This window comes from Quercus suber, unplaced genomic scaffold (genome assembly GCF_002906115.3).
Source record: "Quercus suber isolate HL8 unplaced genomic scaffold, Cork oak 2.0 scaffold_730, whole genome shotgun sequence".
In the NCBI taxonomy this organism is placed as follows: domain Eukaryota; kingdom Viridiplantae; phylum Streptophyta; class Magnoliopsida; order Fagales; family Fagaceae; genus Quercus; species Quercus suber.
The window spans coordinates 146,532-172,549 of NW_027070170.1; the positions used below are offsets into that span (position 1 = coordinate 146,532).

Genomic DNA, 26,018 nt, shown 5'->3' on the forward strand with positions numbered 1-26,018 from the left:
GCATATGGATCTTTAATAATTCTCGAGTATTTAATCATCCTCAAATAGGGCCCATAGTCCAAAAATGTGCTCGGATCACTCGCTCCCTGAATAATAATACTTCATGAACAAAGTTAAAAAAAGAAAAAGAAAAAAGATTTAGAGTGTAATATTTTAATTGAGGAAAAGAAGTTAAAAAAAGAAAAGAAAAAAAAGACACCGCGTTATTTGTTTTCTTTCTGACTTTCTTTTTCATAATAAAAGCAGGGCTATTGGGTATTTGCAAAGCTGTACAACGCGTTTTCGCGTTTTGCAGAACCTTTTGCCTTTATTGCTTTGAGAAAAGTATCATCCACCATTTGGATCTTTCTGTGTGTAGTGTATACTATCTTCTTCTAAATATTCTCTTTAAGTGAGGAGTTAGAACCCCTAGAATTCAACCAAGCCTAGCTACACGCTAATCTGTGACAAGAAAAGTCAAATAACATTTCTTCTTATGAGATAATCGACAATAAATAAGTACGTGGCACATGGCGGAAAGTTCTTTCTTTTTGACAAGAACCAGTATGTATGTTTATATGCAATGCAAGCAATCTTATAATTTTCCTTTTCTTTTTCTTCTTTGTGGTTTTTATTTGATGTTTAATAAGGGGTTAAGTAGGTGAAACCTCGACCGATTATCAAAAAGAAAAGGGATTTCAATAAAGAAAAATGGTGAAATGTCATTTTCCACAAACTAGCAAGAGGTAAATTTTGAATGTTTTATTAGTACTAATAGAACTCAGTACGAAGATATCATTATAAAGTACTGAACGTGAATTAAAAACAAATGCCTACTATCAAAAGAGAGAAACGTGAAATGTCACTATTACCATGACAATGATATTTTTTTTTTTGGCTTTGGAAAAAGGGCAAGGGAATTGAAGTGGGCAGCTGGGAGAAATATGCATGGCCCTCCCCATGCTCTTTTGTCTAAGTCTAAGTACATAAAACATGGGGCAGTGATTGTTATACACAGTGTGTACCTATATAAACACTGTGCAAACAACTAATATTATGGTTTTAAGTTATGTTTTTAAGTTTAAAACTATGATTTCAAGTCATTATTTAAAGTTTAAAATCAATTTCAGTTATTACATATAGTGTGTGTACATACGCATTGTGTGCAATATGAATTATCTTAATATATACCATTAGGAATGGTTAGTCACTCCTGGGCTCACTTCTAAGGATGTGAGAGGTGGAGGTCTCAGCAGGTTCAAATCCCGCAATGAGAAGCACTTGAAAAATAAATGCTCTCAGCTCATGCTTATTAGTGTTCTCAATAGGGCTGGGTGCACAGCTATAACTCGTACAGATTCCTTGCTCCTGCAGGCTCAGGCCCAACGGGTAGAGTATTATTATGATCATACCTAAGTAGAAGACGCCAACTCAAGTCACCCATTCTACACATTTTTCATTCATTAAAAAAAAAAAAAAAAAAATCTTAACATGATGACATGCATAGCATGGGATCCCCATATTGTAACAATTAAACAACTGGTACACTTACACGAAACATTTCATAAATTGGGGTAATCAGTGAAAGAGGTTTAGAAAAGATGCTTTGATTCATTTGGGAAAAAAGTAGCACTAGTGAGTGTTGATCACGACTCATAAACTAACTATGGTCCCATTCCGATCCCATAGGCTGGAAAACCAAGATACCAAGATCATATGCCACGCATTTGCATGTGGAATTATTGGGTCAAAATCATATCAGAATTCTTTCTGTGTAAGCGCCGACACATGGATTATAGTCATAGACTATGCATTAATTCTCTTCCTTTATGACAAATTTGAGACAATAACTCTCACGTTGCAGCATCTAGCATTACTATTTAGCATTTACAGCCCCTCTTAAATTCCCTCACCTAATAACCAGCTAAACCATCCCATTCCATCCTCACCCATCTCAGCCTTAAAATATATATAAAACCCTTCTTGGTTCTTAACTTGCTATATCCACACAAACATAAAAACACAAGCACTAGCTCTTAGTACTATAGTTGTAGTTAGTGTAAGAGGGTCTATTTTTTAAATTCCTTGTGTATGTTAGTTGTTGTTTCTGTATAGACAACAATTAAACATCTTCATATTCTCTCAAATGGCTTCTTCATTTACCACTATGATGTTAATGATTATGATCATGTGGATGTGTCTGTGCACTACCCCATTTGGTGATGCTAGCTCTGGCAAAGATTTCTTACAGTACTCAGAGTGCTTAAAAGTACCCACATCCGAGTTCCTCAGCTCTGTGAAGACCACCATCGACGCTGTACAGAGCGTGGTTTCCATTATCTCTCCCTTTGCTAAGCTTTTTGGCGATTTACGCGTTTCTAATGCCATTTCCGACTGCCTTGATTTACTTGACTTCTCGGCTGATGAGTTGGCATGGTCTCTCTCAGCAACACAAAATCCGAAAGGTACTTAAGTAATTTCGTACGTATTTAAGGCTATGTCAGAAATTCATTTTGTTTTTATTTTTATTTTTATTTGTTTGTTTATAGTGAATTTGTGCTATTATAGAAAGAAGTATGGTATGCATTAATGCATGCATAGTTAAAAAAAAAACAAAAACAAAAACAGATAAAAATAAAAGAACGAAAGAAAGAAATTTGGTATGGTGGTGATGATAAACACAAGTTGGGGAATAGGGATACTTTGTCCAAAGGGGAACATTTTGTACTAGAATTGGGTCATGGATGTGGATAGCTAGCTCATCTCAAAAGCTAGCTCATCTAACCGTGTGATAGCTAGCTAGCACTATCGTGGACCTAATTAACTTTCATGATTTCAGCAATTGAGTAAATATCCATTGCATGCCAAAACACATTGTATTATTTTGTGTTAAAGTCATGATTACCTTTGTCTAATTCATTTTTTGTTTCCCAACAAGCTATCTATAATTTATATATTATTAATTTACAGGTAATCAAAATGGCACTGGAGATCTAAGTTCTGATTTAAGGACATGGTTAAGCGCTGCACTTGTTAATCAAGACACATGCATTGAGGGATTTGAAGGTACTAATAGCATTGTGGCAGGATTGATAGACGGTGGCCTTAACCAAGTGACTTCTTTGGTCCAACAACTTTTAGACATGGTGCACCCGGTTTTGAATAACCCCCGTGGGCGTAGGCTGTCAGGCAATGCTAACGAGCAATTTCCGTCATGGGTGAAATCCGAGGACAGAAAATTGCTACAAGCAAATGGGTTTACTGTTGATGTGATAGTAGCTGCAGATGGGAGTGGGAATTACACAAAAATGATGGATGCAATCAAAGACGCTCCTGATTATAGCATGCGCCGTTATGTTATATACATCAAGAAGGGTGTCTATAATGAGACAGTGGAGATCAAGAAGAAGAAATGGAACCTTATGATGATCGGAGATGGTATGGATGCTACTATCATAACCGGCAATCATAATTATGTTGATGGTTGGACCACATTTCACTCAGCAACCTTTGGTAAGTATCTTCTTAATTATGGATGCTTATTTTGCTTTCCCCCATCTTATTATTGAGGGAAAAAAGTAAAAAAGATTGACTGTTCATTTTGTTTTGTAAATAGTTTTAATCTAACACCCTAATTAATTTGTGATAAATTTAAAATATCCGCACTGACATCCAAATTAATGTTAAAATTGATAGGTAAGTGGCTGGTTAATTAATTGGGATGAAAGTTACAAATTCATGGAAATTAGTATGTCTATGTTAACGTATTCATTAGTGCACCCCACAGGCTACTGCCCAAACGAAAGAGAATTTGTTAATCTTGACATTGATTGTAGATGATGGGATGAAAATTGCAAATCAATCTCCAATCAACGTGGATAATTCAACTAAAAATAAGAATGATACAGTTGTATTAAAAGACTCGTTAGTTTTAGATGATGGGATGAATATTACAAATCAATCTCCAATCAACATGGACAATTCAACTAAAATTAAGAATGATACAGTTATATTGTATTAAAAGACTCGTTAGTTTTAGATGATGGGATGAATATTACAAATCAATCTCCAATCAACATGGACAATTCAACTGAAGGAGCTAGAATGATACAATTAATTTGTATTAAAAGACTCATTAGCTAATGATGTCAACTGTTAAGTGAAAAAAAAAAAAAAGACATTAATGCATGCTAATGTGGGCCGGTGAAATTAAAGTAATACATATATATGATCCGCTTTTGTCCCATCGCGTTAAAGTTAGAGTTGTGCATGTATCTCTTCTACTGAGTTTATGGCTACACGTGTATAAATTTATAAATCATTGATACCCTATTCATGTGTTGTCTTTAAGGTGAAACAACAGCAAGAATATATGCTGGAGTAAGAGTAAGGACTAAGAATACCATTCAAACGTGGTTAATGTTTCGAATAACTGAGAGGCACTTGTCTGAATCTAGCTAGATTTGATTGTTCTTTTTTTCTTTTCTGGATCTAGATTTGTTTGTTCTTTTTCTGTTTGTCAATGGGGTCAACCATAAAGTAAGATATGCCATGTTACTTGTTTGTTGTTTGTTGGGAGTTTGCAACTAATAGATATTGCTTTTTCTCTCATTATTATTGGTCTAAGAGTAAGAAGAAAGCAAGGCCCTACTGTATATGAACTATGAAGCAAGAGGCCAGTAATCTAAAATTTGATTAGAAAGTATTGATTGAACTACAAGAGTCTTGACATGAAAAATATATGCATACAATTTTTAATGCCATACATGTTTTGTTTGCAGCTGTGAGTGGGAAAGGGTTCATAGCGCGAGACATGACATTCGAGAACACTGCAGGGCCAGAGAAACACCAAGCAGTAGCACTAAGATCCGACTCCGACTTATCGGTCTTCTTCCGATGTGGGATAAGGGGATACCAAGACACACTATATACACACACCATGCGCCAATTTTATAGAGAATGTCGTATAAGTGGCACCATTGATTTCATATTTGGTGATGGTTCTGTGGTGTTCCAAAATTGTGACATTCTAGTCAGGAAAGGCCTACCAAACCAAAAGAACACCATAACTGCTCAAGGTCGTAAGGACCCAAGTGAACCAACTGGCTTCTCCATCCAATTTTGTAACATCTCAGCAGATTCAGATTTGGTACCCTCAGTTAATTCCACATACACATACCTTGGTAGACCGTGGAAAGCATATTCAAGAACCATTATAATGCAATCTTACATAAGCAATGCCACAAGGCCCGAAGGGTGGCTTGAGTGGAATGGTACTTTGCATTTGGATACATTGTACTATGGTGAGTACATGAATAATGGGCCAGGGGCAGGCCTAAGTAACCGAGTTAAGTGGCCCGGCTACCATGCACTCAACCAATCGAGTCAAGTTAACAACTTTACTGTGGCCCAATTCATTGAAGGGAACTTGTGGTTACCATCTACGGGTGTCAAATACACAGCAGGGTTGGGAGTTTAATTTGTGGCTTTTAACTAGTTGACCTAATTTGTTCTTGTACCTATTTATATTCTATATTTGTTCTTGTACCTATTTATATTCTATCTTTTATAATATACAAATATATTAAACTTTTTTTTTCCTTCTTAAATTGTTTGAATCAGTAAGATTAATGAATTTATGTTGTTGGTTTTAGTTAATTCAACTGATAAAGTTTTTATTAAATGAATAAGAGATTTGAAGTTCAATTTTTGCCTGTACCAAAAAATGATTGCTTTTTTAGTCTAATGATATTGAAATTCTCAAAAAAAAATAAAAATTGACGGATTTATGTTCAGATTTGTGTGTGTGTGTGTGTGTGTGTGTGTGTGTGGGTGTGGGGATAAAGTTCAACTGATTCCTCCCTTGCTGGGCTGAATTGATACTGTAGCTACCTAGTAAACATGGCCCATTTTTTTTTTGAGAAATAAACATGGCCCATTTGACGGTAGGCTAGATTCTCTTCTCATATTCAGTTAATCAAGCTCGGACTTCAATTATAAAATGGGCCCATAGAGGCTGCATTGCACTCAGGCATAATAATTTGTAACAGCACGAACCATTTAGTTTCTATACGAGCCCAAAATGATCAAATTAAAGCTCAATTGATTCTTCCCTTGCTGGGCTTGATTGATTCGTCCTCCTTTCAATGATAAAGTGAGCCCATAGAGGCTGCACTGCACTCAGTCCATAACAAAGCCTCTCCAGGAAGAACTAAATACTTTCTGTTTTTCTTTTAGAAAAAAAATAGTAAATTGCAAATTACTCTCCTAAATTTTGAGAGTACTTGAATTTTATACCTTAAAATTTTAGAATTTGAATTTTATTCTCCTAAAGTTTGAGAGTGTTTGGATTTTACATCCTGAAGTTTCAGAATTTTGGGGTGTTAAATCCAAATATCCCTGAAATTTAGGAGATAAATTCCAAATTCTAAAATATTAGTATGTAAAATTCAAACACTTTCAAATTTCAGGGGATAAAATCCAAATTTTGAAAATTCAGGATGTAAAATCTAAACACTCCCAAACTTAAGGGGTGTAATTTACAATTTACCAAAAAAAAAAAAAAAAAAAACTAAACCTTTTGTTTTGTTATTTTTGGAAGAAGCGTCAAAACTTTGTTTATGCCAAAATAGCGACGTTTGAAAATATTAGGAGAAGTATTGAAACTGACATTTCCAAATATTGATTTCAATGTTAATTTGCATAGTTACAAAATGAACTCATCTAAAATTGTCTCTTGTTTATCATTTTTTGAGTTTATTAGTGAAAGCATTTTTCTGAAAGACAATTTAGTGTTAAGACCATAATCATCTTTCAAGTATATACTATTATGAGACGATTTTGCATGTTATAAAAAGGCAACACCTGCGTGTTAAAAACATCATACATATTGTTCTCCAAAAAAAAAAAAAAAACATCATACATACAAAATACAGGTAATAAAATAAGACATGGCATCATTTTTCCTCATGCCAAATGCAAAACGAATTGAGGCACAAGAAATCCTCACTCATTTGAGTTTTCAAATTAAATTCTAGAGGTATTACAACCTAATATATAATTCAAGTCAAAGGAAATCACCTTGCAATACCCCAAATCCAAAAGCAATATTTTAATGGTAGAATACACAATGATGACCAATGCTCCGTCAATGCCAAAACAAACAAATCTGATTATTTTTTTTAAAAGAAAATTTAAAAAATGGGTCGGATCACAAGTCAACCTAATTTTTATGTCAAGCAATAATTTCAAATCCTGGTGGGGTATTTATCCTTTGGGTTGGGTCCATTTTTTTTTTTTTTTTTTTTTCACTCACTCGTGTTGAACACATTCTTAAGGGTATTTATCCTTTGGGTTGGGTCCATTTTTTTTTTTTTTTTTTTTTTTCACTCACTCGTGTTGAACACATTCTTACTACCTCCTCAAATCACACTGCACTTTTAATTATTCCTGATTCTGGCCTTGAGGCCGTGTTTAAACGGGTTCAAAAAATTTACAAGTAATAATAACTCAATCCTGTGATCGTAAGATTGGGATTCAAGCTAATTCATTAATTTAGATTGAATGATGTTGAGAGGTCGTTATCAAATACACATTTGTTACACCAACATGCTCAATACCATCCATAATTCCATATAAACCAAAAAGTAGTTGAAAACATCATCGTCTAAGATGACATACCGTGAAGATTTTAGAGGTAGTCCTCCCAATTTTGAAAAATCAGTCTTTAATAAGTTTAGAACAAACCCCAAAAAAAGAAAAAAGTGATAATGAAATCACTTCTCTGCTAATCGCTAAACAGAATTTCCGCCTATATGTAGTCCTATTTGACCTTTGCTTTCAAAGCTTCATGCTGTGTATATCAAACCAGAATGTCCCAAGAAAAAAAAAAATGAAGGGTATCTAGCGCCACAGACCCCATTTTTGTAGTCAGATGAATCTGCTCTAGAGATACTTTTTATTTTGTTAGCTCATGTTGTTGAGTATTTATCTTGTAGTGGTGGATGGGTTCTCACGATGAGGCGTACTTTGCGATTTGGGAGTAGCTATAGTGATGATACGAGTGATTTGAGATTTTTGCAAAAAAAAAAAAAATAGTGATTTGAGATTTTAGAATTTGACAAAAACGGTGTAGTTTAGGATTGGAGTTTTGTATTTTAGCTTGGAAAAAAACTGTACCATTTGGATGGTGCTAGGTAAACTTTTATTTTTCAATGAAACGTTGTAGTATTGGGGCTCATTTGGCAAAAATAAAATACGTTAGCATGCATATGCGTCACTTAACAGTAGAAACTAACCGAAGGGAATGAGTTGCTAACGGAACCAAACTTCAGGGTTTAAAATCAAAGTTTTGAAATTTTGGGGTGTAAAATCCAAGCAACCTTAAGCTTTAGGGATATAATTTGCAATTTACATTTTTTTTTAAAGAGTTTCAACCTATGATGTTTGCACCTGATGATAGTTCTTTATTATCAAACCAAGACATCAATCGATTTTTGGGGTAAGCTGAGATTGAACTCCAGACTCTTATTCAACTATCAAAGACTTTACATATCAAGATCTCTTAGCTCTCCTGTACTAGGAGCTCTCTCTCTCGTGTGACTACGAGTTATATTCCTCCCCTAGGTCGCCTGGGGGTTTGTCTTTTATTTTATTCATTTTACGTCCACAGTTGTTATGGCGGAGGAAGTAATCAATAGCCTGGAAAATAGTATAGAGAATATGAAGCTAACTACAGAAGAAGAAGAGGTAATTGCTATATCGGATGAGGGGCGAAAGGAAGAGATCGAAAGCTGCTCCTTAAGTCTGATTGGAAAGTTCCTAACATGCAAGCCTTTCAATAAGAAAGCAGCGCAGAATACATTGAGAAGAGCGTGGGGCCTGAGTGATGGGTTGCAAATTATCGAAGTTGGATCCAATCTATTCCAATTTAAGTTTAAATCTGAGTTTGAGTTGGAGCAGGTATGGAAAGGAGGGCCTTGGTCATTTGATAATCAAGTCCTAATGCTACGTAGATGGCAGTCAGGGATGACAGCAAAGAACGTTCAGTTCGAAGCAGTCTCACTATGGGTGCAAATATGGGGAGCGCCGTTTGATATGGTCTGCCCCAAAGTGGCTGAGGAGGTTGGGAATAGATTGGGAGTAGTTGAAGACGTCGAGAGGAGACGTCGGCAGGATCAACAAAACTTATTTATGAGAGTGAAGGTGGCTATCCCAATTTCCAAACCGTTGAGACGGGGAGGATATCTGGCTGACTCAGACGGGGTAAAAACGTGGGCTACGTTTAAGTATGAGAGGCTACCAATTTTTTGTCACCACTGTGGATTGCTGGGTCACGATCTCAGGCACTGTGCGAGTTACTTTGCCTTAACGAAGAATGGCAAGGAAGCTCCTCTACAATATGGTGAGTGGTTGAAAGCGAGTGGGAGTCGGTTGGGGCCAGGTCCGGCTAAGAGTTCTCAGCGCGATACGGCGGTGGGTGAAGGAAGGGAGAAGCTTGGCGGTGATGGGGTGGCGGCGGCTGTAAGTTACAACCAAGCAAACCCTAAGGAGCAAGAGTGTAATGGAAACGGACAGAGCGACAATTTAGGGAATATTCAAGACAAAGGAATTAATGCGAACGGGATTTCCGCGCATGTTGAAACGGATGTGGATGGGCTGGCACCAAGTTGTATGCGTAATTGTTCTTTGGAGGGAAGCATGTCTATTAATGCTAGTAAAGTGGACCTAACGTTGCATGGGAAAGGGCACGTGATACATGGGAAGCTTGAGCAAGTGGATGGAGTAAATGATGGGCTTAAAGACATTAAAACAAGGCCCAAATGGACTAGGCTGGCCCGTATGACTGATGGACATGATTCTTCAAGCATGAGTGAGCCTAATGCTTTACTGGGCAAGCGCGGAGTGCAGCAACGTGAAGAACACACTGGGGCAGAGGCTGAAGAAAGAACGAGCAAACGAGAGAAGGTGCAGGTTGGTGATTTTGAAAGCAAAACGGCGGGGGTGCATGAACACCCTTGCCGAGCACAATGAGGATGTTGAGTTGGAACTGTCAAGGGCTTGGGAACCCTTGGACAGTTCGAAGCCTTCGCAAACTTGTGAAGGACCAAGCTCCCACGGTATGTTTCCTTATGGAAACTAGGTTCGACAGGGAAGGGTTTGATAAACATTGTAAGAAGCTACCTTTTAAGAATAAACTGATAGTGAAGAAACCAGATGTAGGAGGGGGATTAGCACTACTGTGGAAGCCAGAAGTGCACCTAGATGTAGTGAACTATACAGAGCACCATATATTGGCCAAAGTTGTGGAAGAAGATGGGTTTGAGTGGTATCTTACGGGCTTTTATGGGTGGGCTGAGGCTTGCCAAAAACCAAAATCATGGGCTCTCTTGTCTCACTTATCAAGTTTGGTGGATGGGCCTTGGTGTTGTATAGGGGATTTTAATGCAATTTTACTATCCTCTGAAAAGCAGAGCATGCACCCACCACCATATAAACAAATGGAAGAGTTTAGCTTGGCTTTGGAATCATGTAATCTGAGTGACTTGGGGTTTGGCGGTTTTCCATTCACATGGAATAACAAACGTCCAGGGAGGGCCAACACGAAGGAACGTTTAGACCGGGCGGTTGCTAACTTGGTTTGGAGGGAAAAATATCCTGCCAGTACAATATTCCACTTGTTTTCTCATGCTTCAGACCACCGTCCCATTGTCTTACAAACCAAGATGGACAGTGGTTTGCATGCCAGAGGTGTACGGGGTTTTAAGTTTGAAGAGGCTTGGCTATTGAATAATGACTGTGAGAAGAAGGTTGATGAAGCATGGAAGGCTAAGGGGGAGGAAGCAGCTTCGGCCATGGCTAGAGTTAAGGAGAAGATTTTGACTTGTGGGGAAGAATTGCTTGCATGGGGCTCGTCAAGGACAAACCCGGAGACGGAAGAAATTAAAAGACTGCAAAAGTTAGTTGAGAACTTAAGCATAGGGAAGCCTACAGAAGAGACGAAGGCAGAGTTTTTGGAAGCAAGTAAGAAACTAGATGATTTGCTTCTTAAGCAGGAAGTCTATTGGCATCAACGATCACGGATTGCTTGGCTCAAACATGGTGACAAAAACACCAAGTTTTTTCATTCCAAGGCTTCACAGAGACAAAGGAGAAACTTTATTCATGGACTAAGAGATGGGCAGCAAAATTGGGTGGAGGAGATAAATGACATAGCTGGGGTGGCAACTTCATACTTTGAATCTATTTATAGCTCAGGTGGCTGTAATCAGTTGGAGGAATGTATTGATACAGTGCCTTGTAAAGTGACAGCGGATATGGTGGAAACGTTGTCTAAGGAGTTCAGTGCCGAAGAGATCAAAGCAGCTCTGTTTCAGATGGGACCAACAAAGGTGCCAGGACCGGATGGTATGAATGCTCTTTTTTATCAAAAATTTTGGCATATAGTTGGAAATGATGTGATTGCTGCTGTGTTAGATTTCTTGAATTCTGGTATAATGTTGCCTGAATTAAACTATACCCATATTGTCCTGATACCGAAAGTAAAGTCACCTGAGAGAATTACAGATTATAGGCCCATTAGCCTTTGCAATGTAATCTACAAAATTATTTCAAAGGTGCTGGCCAACAGATTAAAACTGATCCTTCCCAGGTTGATTTCCCCAGCTCAAAGTGCCTTTGTGCCTGGCCGGTTGATTACAGATAATGTGTTGGTTGCATATGAAACATTGCATGCTATGCATAGTAGGAGGTCCGGTAGAAGGGGTTCTTTGGCATTGAAGTTGGATATTAGTAAAGCTTATGACAGGGTGGAATGGGACTTCCTGAAGGGTATTATGTCTAAGTTGGGTTTGCCTGAGAGATGGATTGATAGAGTTATGAGTTGTGTGACCTCCACTTCTTTTTCTGTTCGCATTAATGGCAAGGCATATGGTAATATTCGACCTTCCCGTGGGCTCCGTCAAGGAGACCCACTATCACCTTACTTGTTTCTCTTATGTGCAGAAGGGTTCTCTTCTATGTTAGCTAAAGCACAAGATGGAGGGAGGCTCCATGGGGTTTCTATTTGTAGAAGAGCGCCATGTATATCCCATTTATTATTTGCAGATGATTCGCTCTTATTTTGTAGGGCTAATCAAGAGGAGGTGTAGGTTATTTCAGAGGTCTTGCAGACATATGCAGCCGCATCGGGCCAATGCATTAATTTTGAGAAGTCCTCAGTTTTCTTTAGCAACAATACAGCAACGGAATCTAGGGAGAGAATTATGGAGATTTTGGGGGTGAGGGAGGTTGAGAGATTTGATTCCTATTTGGGATTTCCTACTTTGGTAGGCCGGGCTAAATACCAAACTTTTTCTTTCCTTAAAGATAGAGTTTGGAAGAAAATTCAAGGGTGGAAGGGACAATTATTATCACGAGCAGGGAAGGAAATTCTTATTAAAGCAGTGGCACAATCTATCCCAACTTACACTATGGGGGTGTTCCAGTTGCCAGTGAAGCTTTGTGATGAGCTTAATGCAATGTGTGCAAGGTTTTGGTGGGGGCAAGTGGGCAATGAAAGGAAGATTCATTGGAAGAGTTGGAAGGTGTTAACTAAACCTAAGAATGAAGGTGGCATGGGTTTTCGGGATTTAAGAATTTTCAACCTTGCTATGTTGGCCAAACAGGGATGGAGGTTATTACATGAGAAAGATTCCTTGCTGTATGGATGCTTCAAGGCTAAGTATTTTCCTCGTACTTGTTTTTTGGAGGCGGCTGATATACCTAAGAGTTCTTATGTGTGGAAGAGCCTGCTTGCAGCCAAACACATTCTGAAGAAGGGATGCTGTTGGAGGGTAGGAGATGGCCGGTCAATCCGAGTCACACAGGATAAATGGCTTCCAAATTACCACACTAATCAAGTTCTTCACAAGCCTTTGGATGCAGAGGAGGATTGGCGTGTGTGTGAGCTGATGGATGGGGATGGACATGGATGGGACCGTGAACTTATTGGTGTGAAATTTCATAGGGAGGATGCGGAGGCTATTCTCCGTATTCCCCTGAGTCATAGGAACATTCCAGACTCGATAGTGTGGTTGCCTAATAAAAATGGGGAATTTACGGTAAAGTCGGGTTACTTCATTGCAAGGGGGCTGGACAGTGAGAGGGATGGAAGAGTGGAGAGCTCGGGCCTGAGGAACAGAGGACTGATATGGCCAAAGGTGTGGAAGCTCCATTTGCCTAGTAAAATAAAGGTATTTGGATGGAGGGCTTGCCAGGATATTTTGCCTACGAAAGAAAACTTGGCGCGCCGAAAAATTATCGTAGATGGGACGTGTGAATTCTGTAAGCAAGAAACAGAGACGGTGTTACACGTTTTGTGGGGTTGTGGAGTGGCTCGGGGTGTGTGGGCTGACAGTCACAGACGGATACAGAAGTGTTGGGGAGGACAAGATGATTTTGTACAGTTGGTGGAGGAGCTGATGGATAAAGTAGAGGAGGAGGTGATCGAACTTTTTCTGGTTCAGTGCTGGGTAATTTGGAACCATAGAAACTCTGTTTTACATGGTGGTGTTTTCCAAGATCCGGCTCGACTTGTGAGACGCGCAACGGACATGTTGGAGGATTATAGAGGAGCACAGGAGTGTTTGGCCATCCATAACAACTCCGGGGTGGTGCAGAAATGGGAGCCTCCAGTGGGGTTAATTTACAAAGTGAATTTCGATGCAGCGGTTTTTGCGGACTTGGATGCATCTGGTGTTGGAGTGGTGGTGCGTAACGATAAGGGAGAAGTTATGGCTTCTCTAGTTGCCAGAGGACCACCGGTGCGGGACAGTGAGGAAGCGGAGGTGCTTGCATGCCGGAGAGCAATGGAGTTTGCTGTGGAGGTGGGTTTCTCGGAGCTGATACTGGAAGGAGACAACTTGACTGTCATGAAGTCTCTTTGCTCTCTAAAGCCTAATAGGTCTCGCATGGGTCATATATATGAAGAAATACAATGTATAGCAGCAAGTTTGAGAAGTTTTGCAGCTAGTTTTGTTAAACGGAGTGCGAATAAAGTGGCCCATGCGTTGGCTAAGTATGCTAGGCTAGTACATGATGAACGTGTTTGGCTGGAAGAGTGTCCAGAGCGAGCACTAGAATTTTTGTACCTTGACTCTATTGGTTTCAATTAATGAATGAAATATGGGTCCATCTTCAAAAAAAAAAAAAAAAACTATCAAAGACTTTACGGTTAGTTGAGCTAACTAGAACCCATGTATCCCTAATATTATTCTTGACAAGTAAATTGTTTCTCATTTATTCAAGAAAAGAAAAGGGGTAATTGCAGTTAATCCACCTATGGTTTGACCAGTTTTAACTAAGCCACTTGTGGTTTAAAAAGTGTCACTTAACCCACCTAAGGTGCCCTCCATTAGACATATGTAACCCACCTCTCCCTTTTCACTGTTAAAAGTAGAGGTAAATGTGTCTTTTTCATTATATTTTATGTCTCTCTCCTCTTTTCTCTCCTTCTCCTTCTTCACAAAAAACATAAAAGAAAAATATCAAAAAGCAAGTCAAGATAAAAATTGTTTTATCATTTTTCATATTCATAATTAGCACAAAGTTTTACGAAAGAGGGTAGACAAAGCAAAAAAACCCTCTCTCTAAACTCTAACCCTCTCTTTTTTACTGGGTTCTCTAGAAAAAAACCCAGATTTGCAAGTAAAAGAAAAAATTGCCAAAAAAAAAAAAACCAATAATTTAGAAAATCCAACACCATAGCTAACTCATTGAACCATCAAATAATAACCTAACCAAATTACCACCTCCAATACCACCACTGCTATTAGCCATCACCCAAAACCCCAGACCGGGAAGCAATTACAAAGAAACAAGAAAAATGAAATCGTGAGAAGAGGAAGCATTCAACTCATGAGATAGGAGTAGTGGTGAGTAGCAAAGTAACTTGATTGTCTAGATCGGCTGAGATCGAAGCAGCAGAGAGTGGTGGATTCAAATTTTTTGGGGTTAATGGATTTGTGAGTTTGAATTTTTTGGGTTGGTTGAAATTTCCTTATAGTTGGTGGGTTTAAATTTTTTGGGTTTAATGGATTTGTGGGTTAATGGATTTGCGAGTGTAATGGATTTCTAGGTAGGTTTCGTTTTTCTTATTGTGAGTTTTTAGGATTTGGCATATTTGTTCTATCTATGGCTTCAAAAGAAGATGAAGAATCTTCTGGGTTCCTTCCAATAAAAAAAAAAAAAAAAGGTACCTTTTTGTTTTACCTTGCTATCTGGGTTTGTAACCTAAACTATATATTTTTTTAAAAAAATAAAATTTATGACAAGATTTGATGTACATTGTTGGTAGTATATACATCAAGAGGGAACTAATTACTGATGTTCGTAAGTCAGTTGGGTCACATAAAAAAGACAGGTCTTGTCGTAAAGAAGGCTACAAAATAATTGTCATAAAAGAATCTCAACATGTGAGATTTTGGCACATGATGGGACATGAACTTGAAATCAAATAGACTTTTCTTCAAAAAAAAACAAGAAATCAACTTGACTTATCACCGTTTCTCTCCAGTAAAGGTCAAATTGTGGATAGTAAAAAGGGGAAATGAGAAAGGGGAGGTGGTCTGTAGAAAAGGTCATATTGTATTAGTGTATGCCAAAAAGGAAAAATCCTACTCTCATAAAGAGGTAAAGTGAAGGGGTAAGCTATAGGATGAGGGAAAAGACATGCGAAGATACCCTTTACTTTAAATTCTTACTTTCTGTTTTAAAAATTTTTGTGCAAAAATATAAAACACGTTTTAATTAAAATATCTAAACCATTTAAATTATACAAAATCAAATAAATACTAAATTATGAATTCTAGTGGACTTAATTAGCAAAATTTTATTTTATTTTATTTTGAAATTCTATCATACTTAAAAAAGCAACAACATATCTTATATTTGTTTAAATTTTGGAAATGGATCTTATTTCATATAATATTCCGAATCCTTTTGATAGTGTGGGAAATCTTCTCTTGTAAATTGTATGGAATGATAAAATAATGACTGAAGATTGCCTAATTTGAAATTATTATTAGAGGTAGAGTTTTAGTTAAAGAATTTTAATTAAAATTTTTTTTTATAACATTTTAAGTGTTTGATAAATTGGAATGATAAAGTGTTTTCAAGTTGTTACACCCATCTTCTTCTAAAAAAAAAACGGTTGTTACACCCATTTTTTATTAAAATAAAATTTACTTATACCTGTTTGGTAATCAAATTGATATAAAAAATGAAAAAAATAATGACATAATGAAGTTATTTATATTTTCCCCCCGCTTAACTATTGGGCCATTCACAATGTCTCTCTCAAACTATTAAAACTTGATTTATAATTGAAACTATGAGAAATTCATCTAAACAATAAGAAAGATGTGATTGAACTTATTGAAAGCATGGAAGATTTCATATATAAAAAGAAATCTCATTGAATAATCAAATATATTGTCTCAAAATTAACTTAGGAATAATCATAATAAATTACCATACCGAAGAGAAGAAACATAACCCCTAGTCATAGTTGAAGTCTTAAGCTACCATGAGAGAATAAGAAAATAAAAGTTTTTTTGTCTTCAAAATTCATTCCACATCACTCACGTTCAAACCCTAACTTCAAAGAAAACAAAGAAAATAAAACTCTTGACTTTGATTTTCACCCATACTATCAGTAGCCACTTGAAGTCTATAAATTTCGGTGTCTATAGCATGGTATAATCTAGACTATTTAAGGGAGTTTTGTTATTGAAGTAACATCATGGCATAATCTAGACTATTCTCTATAAAATAAAATTCAAATTAAAAAGAAAAAAAGAAAAAGAAGAAGATAAAACTCAAATTTTAAGTAATTGTTACCATTTTTCTAGTGAAATGAAAAGGATTCTAAGCTTGAAATAAAATGTTATGTGTATGAGTGAAATGGAGAGAATACTACCATTCTAGAACAAGAGAAATGCTAGTACCACAATTTTTTACTTAAATTTTGTTCAAACTTGTCACAATTTAATTAGGTTTTCTTTTCTTTCGTTCATTTTTGTTTCTTGAAAAAAAAAAAAAAAAAACTAGGTTTTCTTTTTCTTATCTAGGTTTTTTTTAAACCCAATAAATTTAAAAGGGTTTTGATTGTCTACGCATCATGGAAAATCATGTGTTAATTGTATACATTCTTAAAACAGAAAAGAAAAAGGTGAACTTTATATGAACAGTGTACATTACATTATAGAGTGTGAATGGTCAGTTACCATATAAGCACAAAGAGTCCCACTTGCATAATTGCATTTGTCTCAATAAGAACTTATTAAAAGACTTGACTGCCCCAAAAGGCACGCACTAAAAAACACAATTTCTTCCGCCCATCACTCCTTAATCCTGGTCAAATAAACCTTGGAATGGGGGAAAATTGACATAAAGGTGCCGTTTGGATTGCGCGTTGCGCGTCTACGTTTCTCTCTTTCTGCGTTTTGCCTTTTTTTTTTTTTTTTTTTTTTTTTTTTTTTTTTTTTTTTTGTTCAGCTGCAACATTGGACTAAGTCAGCTGTGAACAGTGCATTCGTGCACTGTTTACGGACCCACAAATATCACTTTTCAGCAACTTTTTTATTAAAAATAGGTCTTACAGTACTATTCACACATTTAAAAATTATTTTGCTAGTTCTTTTGTCTTATATGCACCAGGTTATTGCAGGGAGGAATTCATAAGGATGTGGCCTCAAGATGTTGATAAGAAGTTTTGAACCCAGGATCTCATGGATATATTAGCTAGTTAGGAACCACTTAACTAACCCCTTAGGGTTACTAAAATAACATTATTAAAATGACATTGTTTGTTGCATACACCAGTCCAAGCACACACACTGCCCATTAGAGCATTAGTATTGATGGTGGTATAATAAGCTAAATTATTATACCACCCACAACACTAAAAGGTAGGACACCTTGATGGTGGTATAGTTAAAAAAATTTTGCCAATTTTTTTTTTTTTCCCATTGATGTTGGTAAAAATAATAAAGAGAGACGAAGAGAGGGAAAGAAAGAACAAAAAAAAAAAAGAATAAAGAGAATATTTAAATGAAGTGGTAAAAAAATAGAACTATTGATGTTGGGTGAATTATAAAATATAAAGTGAGTTGTTAAAATATATAAAGTAGTTTTTCAAGTTGTTAAAAGTTAAAAATTTTAGCTCCACCAATATTGATACTTTTAGATCATTATAATGCTGGAAAAAGTGGCTTTAAAAGATACGTTTACAAGTTTGAAATAATGGTTAAATTTTATATTTTTAATTATAATGAGCAGTGTGTGTGCAATAAGTATAAAGTCTTGTCAAACAAAATTTTGTGCATCGATCATGCCATGCGTGGTAGCCCTCTCCATTGTCCAAAGAATTTAACATTGACATCTTTGATCTCGCCACATGTTTCCTGTCAAGAAAGAAAGAAAAGGATTAAAAAAAAAAAAATGCAACTTAACATTGACGTTCCTAATGGCATTATTTAACTAATAAAGTTTGGTTTCAACATGTTGGGAGCCATATTATCTAACTTATTGCGTGATTATTTTTAGGTGTGTACAAATAATGCATTATTTGAATAGGTCATATATATGACTCATTAACAAATTTGTTTGAGTAAAATTACATATATATAATCTCTTTAATTATCACATTAAGCTGAAATAAGATAACTCATAAAATGTGGGTTCCAGTTATCTCAACTGGTAAAGTCTCTGATGGTTGAATAAGAAATTAATAGTTAAATCTTTGCCTACATCAAAAACTAATTAGTGTTTTGATCTGATGATAAAAAACTATTACTAGAAGCTGGCGTTATAGGTTGAAACCCTCTAAAAAAAAAATTGCTCCAAATATGTTTAAAATCAAACTATTTCCTTTTTTTAACTTAAGGGAGTCAACAATGGGAAAATATTTTTACAGGCCTGTTATTGTATACTACGTATACACGGGCCATAATATCACATTTTACAAGGTGTTTAGTTAGGCCTTTTTAATCTATACTAATTAGGGTGTCACGTGCAAGGTACGTGCTATCTCTTGAGTGAGAAACTTAAAATAAAATTTTTATTTGAAGAAGTATAAAACTATATACATAAAAAATGTATGTCATACAAAGTTAATCTCATTCGTATAAGAATTTTGATCACATACAAGTTTAGGGTAGTTATTTAACATATAAATATCTATTTTACTATAATAGGTTCTTAGTACTTATATTTACTAAAGGTAATATCCACTTACTAAAAACTTTTAAGAATAATAATGAATATTATCATCTTCCAATAATAAGCAACTAAGTTTTGCAAAGACATTATCATAGTATTTAAATTTTCATAATGAATGATGTCATATACTACAATTGAAACTTTTCATCAAATACCTTCAACCATACATAATGAATTTTTTTTCATTCATACTTTTTTCTTTATTATTCTACATGAGACTAGGCGAAATGTTTAGCTTACTTAGTTTTTAATGATAATTTAGGCAAGAAAAGAAAAGAAAAGAAAAAAGGTAAGAAAGGACACGTGTCATTGAATTTTCTATTAGATAAATTATAAGTTTCAAATATTTAAACCAAAAAAATCAACATTTTTTAGGTAATAAATAAAACACTTTATATTACCGTTTCAATTTTCTAAGCATTACTACAATTTAAAACTCAGAATACATGAAATTTTTTTTCGGAATGTTAAAATTTAGTGGAAGTAATTTAGACATTACACAATGCAATGTTTTAGGAATCATAAGCTTTCATTAGGGTTTAACTGAGAGAATAACAATATAACATATTTGTTCTTTTCCAAAATATTAAGGGGAAAATTGCTTGATTTTAAAGTTTAGGAAGAATAGTGAACTACTACAAACATATAGGATGAAAAGTGTTTTTTTCCCAATTTTTTTTTTTTTTTTTGGGTGTAAAACTATATGTTTTTACTTAAAATGGTGCATAAAGATAAAAATATAATAATAAAAAAAAAATACTACAATTCAACTTAAGAAAAATGTATGTGAAATAATGAATTCAGCTCAACAAAGTTGACTAAATCAAAAAAAGTTCTAGAAATGCAACATAATTTTACAACATTTTTGTAATATCTTTATAATTTCATTATATTTTATTTTGACTTGTAAAGAATTGACACTTTACTAGTTGTGAAAATATTATGACGACAACAAAATGTCTTAATATTTTCATAAGACAAATGTTATGTCCACAATATTTTTACAACAAATTATAAGTAGTAGGTTGTTACGGGTTGTTATTGGTGAGCAAAAAAGTAATTTAATTGGTAAGTTTAAATTATAACTAATAACAATTTACCATATATGATTTGTTACGAAAGTTTTGTGAAAAATGCTATGGATGACACAGTTTTTTTTTTCTCTTTCTCATAATACCTTTGTTGTTAGTTGTGGTTGGTTCCGGTATGATATTTTATTATTTTATTTTGGCTTATAAGGAATTAACACCTCAACAATTATGAAAATATTGTAGGTTGTGTTAAAATTTAAAATTTTTTGAGGGTAATAGCTCATATGTACATTTAAAAAATAAAAAGCTTGTTCAATAGGCAATATTCCCCTCCCCCCACAAAAAACAAAAAAAAGGGAAGCCAGTGAAATAACGAGAATTGAATAAACCAAACTTACTGTAGCCATGTCCCTATAACTTTACATATTGAATCTTTTTATATATAGAAAAAAAAATCATCGCACATTTTTAGCGTGATGATCACTTCACAAATATAAGCGTTTGTGAGGTATAGGAGGCAAGCACTGAGATTTAAGTTTCCAAGAAAGAGCTTCACACCTATATACACTTAAATTATATATATACATGGACAAAGTTTAGTAACAAAATTAGTTGTAGCCTTAGGCTACAAACTTAATGTTTTTTTATTGATAGTGAATTTTGACAAATCCACCATTGGATTATATTTTCTTTTTATATCTTCCATACTTGCAAAATTTCAAGAAAATTAAAGATCAATAACAATGTAATCAATAAATTTTTTAAATTGCAAGTTTTTGTAATTTAAAATTATGCACAAAATAAAAGTTTATAGATCATAAAGTAAATAATATCCAATTAACACAAAATTTAATACGTATATTAAGAGCATAAAGAATATGCAATTCAACGGTTAAATTTTCAAAATATGTTGTAATATTTATTTTATTGAGTAAGTTTGTAACCTTAAACTACAACCAATTTTGTAGTTAAATTTTGTTCTACATATATATATATATATACACACACACACACAAGTGAAACAATGAGAATTGAATAAATCAAACTTACTGTAATCATGTCCCTGTAGCTCTGCTTATTGACTCCTTTTATATATAGATAATTAGATATGTCAGTCTAAATTTCAATTTGTCTCATTAAACTTTGATGGCTTCCTCCAATATTCTGAAACTCTGTTTGCTCCTCTCTGCAATCAGCTTGTCAAGAACATGGGCTCTCAACTCTTCTTCTTCTATGAAATATTCCCAACATTCGTCTTCCATGAAATCTGTATGCAAAACCACACCATGCCCAGTTGTCTGTTTTAATTCATTGAAACACTCGGATGAGACCAGTCCAAACATCACAGCCAACCTCCTTACTATCCTCCAAACCGCAATATCCAAGTCTGAACAGCTTTCATATCAGCTCTTGGATTTTGGAAATAAAATCATTGCAAAACAAAAAGGAACCATCCACGACTGCAATGAACTCCAACAAATCACCATGTCTTGTTTACAAAGATCAGTGTCCCTAATCCAGGACGCACCCATAACTAATCAACGGAAGCTAGCCGATGCAATAGCTCAGCTTAGCGCAGCACTCACAAATAAGAACACATGCTTGGAGGGCTTGGATTCAGCATCGGGTCCTTTGTTGCTAACCCTACGGCTACGGAATTCCATAGATCATACTTGCAAGCATGAAAGTAACGCTCTTTCCATTCTGTCTAGCCAAAAAAACAATAATAATAATAGGCGCTCATGGACATGGATGTTCCAAAGTGGATTTCAAGGAAATCAAAGAGTCGGGCTCGGATATTGGAGAGTGAATATGACCCGAATAAGGTGCTGACTGTGGCTGCAGATGGAACTGGAAACTTCACCACCATCACTGGTGCTATCAACTTTGCTCCAAACAATAGCAATGTTAAAACAATTGTCTATGTGAAACAAGGGGTTTATGTGGAAAATGTGGAAATCCCGAGTAACAAGCCTAACATTTTTCTGCGTGGAGAAGGAACTGATGCCACTAAAATTACTGGTAACAGAAGTGTGGGGGATGGCTGGACAACTTTCAGATCTGCAACTCTTGGTATGTTTAGCATTTATATATCTAATAATTTGTGTCATTCTCAGGAGGGTGCCACTTTTAGAGCAAGGGCCAGGGCCATCCCCTGACCTGGCCCTAAACATTTTTTTTCTATAGTATAAATTTTTTATAGTAATTATCAACTATGGATTTAAAACCAAACACATACTAATAAGCATTTAAAACCAAACACCCTCTCAATAGTTAAGTTGTACATAGATCATGAGTTTCAGTCAGTTCAACTATTAAAATATTTTGTCATCAAATAAAAAAATTTATGGTTTAAGCATTGCCTATATCAAAAACTAATTAGTGTCTTAACTTGATTATGAGAACAATCATCATGAGACATGAAGTAAACATCATAAATTGAAATTCTATTGCACCTAAAAAATAAAGAAAAAAAACTTGTCCATGAACCATCAGTACTTCAAGGTGCCCCGGGGCTCCATCCCCCTAGAGTATGAAGATCTCCGTACTCTATCTTTTGAAGTAATTTCGAAAAAATAAAATATTGTTTTTAAACAATCTTATAAATGATTTAGTTTTCCTTACTACAAAATATTTAAACATTAAGATAGGAAAATATATCATTTCATTTATTTTCCTTTATATTTTACTGGTTTTAATTATAAGAACTTAAAAATAAAAATAAAATTAGAGGCTGGCTATATTTACTTGTTCAGCTGCTATATAGCCAAGTAAACAGGAAATAAATTATAGTCTAAAAATCACCTGTTTTGTTTTTTTTTTTTTTTTTTTGGTTGAGTAAAACATACTATAAAATAGTTTTGATAGAGTCGAATTGGAAGTACTATTTTCATGTCAAATTTTTCGGTTTTTCATTTCTCAAAATCATATTTTTCTACCTATCAAAAAAAAAAAAAATCATATTTTTCTCTCACTTTCGTATTAATTAATTCATCAATTTTTTTTTTGGGGTTTAGAATTAGGCGCCAAATAAGATATGACAACGTAATGTTGTTTATATAAGAAAATTTAGGGCAGTCTATGATTTTAGAGTCTAAGGAAATTGTTGTGAAATTTAGTGAAAAATCAATCATAAATAATTTTTAAGATTTAAAAGTGCGAGAGTTATTTTTTCCTACATTATTAAGTTAAAATATGTTAACAAACAATTATTATGTCTATTATTTTATTTATATTTCGTTGTTAACACTAAATATACATCAAATTTATTTAACATGTATTATTTTATGATTGTCTCAAATTGAACTAAAATTAAACTTCAGCAGTGTCTGGCGATGGCTTTCTAGCACGGGACATAACTATTGAAAATATTGCTGGAGAAGAGAAACATCAAGCAGTTGCCTTGAGAGTAAATGCAGACTTTGCAGCTTTGTACAGATGCCACATCAATGGTTACCAGGGTATATTGTATGTCCATTCCTTTCGACAATTCTACCAAGAGTGTGATGTATTGGGGACTATAGATTTTGTACTTGGGGAATGCAGCGGTGGTATTTCAAGGACTTAATATTTGGTCTAAAATGCCATTGCATGACTAATACAAAGTTATCACAGTATAATCTCGTGACAGCTTAGATGAGAACACTGGAATTTCCTTCTAGAATTGTTCAATTTCCGCTACTAATGATTTGTACTCAAGTTCTAGCATCGTGAAAAGCTACCTAGGAAGACCATGGAGGGAATACTCTCAGACAGTCTACCTAAATTCTTACATTGGCAAATTCATTGACCCAGCTAGGTGGATACAGTGGTCTAATGGTGATGGTAATGATGATGATAATGATGATCAAGAATTAGACACTTTGTATTACGGGGAGTATGAGAATTATGGGCCCGGATAATCAATAGATGATAGAGTTACTTGGGAAGGGTATCACAGAATGAATAAAATAGATACATATAATTTCACGGTATCAGAGTTCATCAAAAATGATGAATGGTTGGATTCCACTCCATTTCCATACCATGATGGGGTTCAATAATTTTGATATAGTATAAAGAGGCATTAATTAAATGGAATTGGCTTATTTTATTTTATTTTATTTTTTTATCTCTATTTTTGTACCAAAGTTATGGCCAATATAATTTTACTTCTTCAAAGGTAACTAATCAGATCGTGTAGTAGGTCATTCTAATACATATATATGATATAACGGTGAATAATCTATCAAGAGTCTTGCGACTCAAAGGCAATTGATTAAGCCAATCAGATTTAGCTTAACGAAAAAAAAAAAAAAAGGGGTTTAGCTTAACGCCTTTAACAAGGCAGCTCGTCTATTGGAAATTAAGGTGCATACAGTATGTAAAGGACTTTAGGTCGTGGCTTAAAGGAACACCTAAATTGAAAAAAAATTAAAAGTTGGAAAACTAAATTAAACGAAAGTAAAATTAAATGACAAAATTGTATTTAGGCCATGTTGGTCATGTTACCATTTTTTATCTATTACTTAATGATAGTGACTATTTTAATATAATATCAAAATGTTATAGACCAATGTAACACATTTAAAATAATAAGAATTAAATTGACATATAGTGTAAATGTTTAGAACCAAAATGATAATTTATTCCAAAAAGAAAAAAAAAAATAACCATTTTTTTTTCTTAAGTAAACCAAGTTAGGAAGGAACCCTGGCACTCTTTAATTGCAGAAGCTAGTCCACTGTTCAAAAGTCTTAAAGGCTTGTCGCAAAGGCAGCATTTTGGCAATGTTTCTTCACTGATAAAGGTTAAAAGAGAGCAATTACAAGTAATAAGTCAATCCTGTATCCTAAGATTGGGATTCAAGCTAATTCATTAAGGATAGAGGAGTTGCTAAACAAAGAAGAAACAATGCGGAGAGAGTGTTCCAAGGATATCATGGATGAAATCCAGTTTGAAGGTATTGTGTACTCGTGGCCAAGGGGTAAGTTATATTTTGTGTACTCTACCTGACCTTAATCGTCCAAAAAACGAAATATCTACGACTCTTTCTTTGAGTCCAAACGGGTGGCTGTTAAGCAGCCTTGTGGCAGTCTACATAGCATCCTAGGCATAAGAATAATTTTTTATTTTATTTTATTTTGACGTTAGTTACTTAAGCATTTTTCATCATTATCTTAAGGACAACAAAGCCTATTTTGATATAATATCAAAATGTTAGGAAATTGACACATTTAAAACGTTAGAAACTAAAATGCTAATTTACAAGTTTTTTTTTTGATAAAAGAATTATTCTTCTTAAGTAGACTTAGAGGCTGTTTGGCTTCAAAAATTTCACCACTCAATTTTCATCACTCATCACTCATCACTCATTACTCATTTTCATCACTCATTACCCATCACTCTAAAATTAATACCCGTTTGGCCTATCTCTGAAATGCCATAACTCAACAAATTTTCACACTATTTGGGGGCCCCAGCTCTGTCACTTGGTCAGATGCTTTTGTTTTGTTACCTGCGCCTTGGTACTCATCCCCATCAGCTTCTCTTTTCTCATTTCCCATTTCCCCTTCCCCCTTTAGCCCTGTCACTCTCCCAAGATGAACTGTGTGAAGCAACACCATCCACAAAGTGGGGTTCTTGCGAATGTGAGTGTGAAACATATTAGGGTGTGATCACTTGTCACAATCGCTCACTGATATTGAACATATGATATGATTAGTTCTTGATCTAATGTTACTGATTAGTTCTATTCAGCATGGTGCT

General features: G+C 34.9%; 2 protein-coding genes across 4 annotated transcripts; both read left to right on the forward strand.

The window, feature by feature from the left end:
* Nucleotides 1-1,817: 1,817 nt before the first annotated feature.
* Nucleotides 1,818-5,579, forward strand: LOC112004696 (pectinesterase/pectinesterase inhibitor PPE8B). Its single transcript, XM_024036929.2, has 3 exons — nt 1,818-2,444; nt 2,950-3,492; nt 4,761-5,579. The coding sequence occupies exons 1-3, from the start codon at nt 2,126-2,128 to the stop codon at nt 5,456-5,458; spliced, it is 1,560 nt and encodes a 519-aa protein (XP_023892697.1). The 5' UTR covers nt 1,818-2,125; the 3' UTR covers nt 5,459-5,579.
* A 15,763-nt stretch (nt 5,580-21,342) lies between these two features.
* LOC112004683 (probable pectinesterase/pectinesterase inhibitor 12) lies at nt 21,343-24,368 on the forward strand. Of its 3 annotated transcripts, none has more exons than XM_065766676.1 (2): nt 21,343-22,343; nt 23,594-24,368. In XM_065766676.1, exons 1-2 carry the CDS (start codon nt 22,013-22,015, stop codon nt 23,836-23,838), a joined length of 576 nt encoding a protein of 191 aa, XP_065622748.1. In that variant the 5' UTR covers nt 21,343-22,012; the 3' UTR covers nt 23,839-24,368. The 3 variants fall into 3 exon arrangements, with proteins under 3 accessions (XP_065622748.1, XP_065622750.1, XP_065622749.1); XM_065766678.1 differs by having other exon boundaries at nt 23,654-24,368; XM_065766677.1 differs by having other exon boundaries at nt 21,345-22,343; nt 23,597-24,368.
* Nucleotides 24,369-26,018: the final 1,650 nt, after the last annotated feature.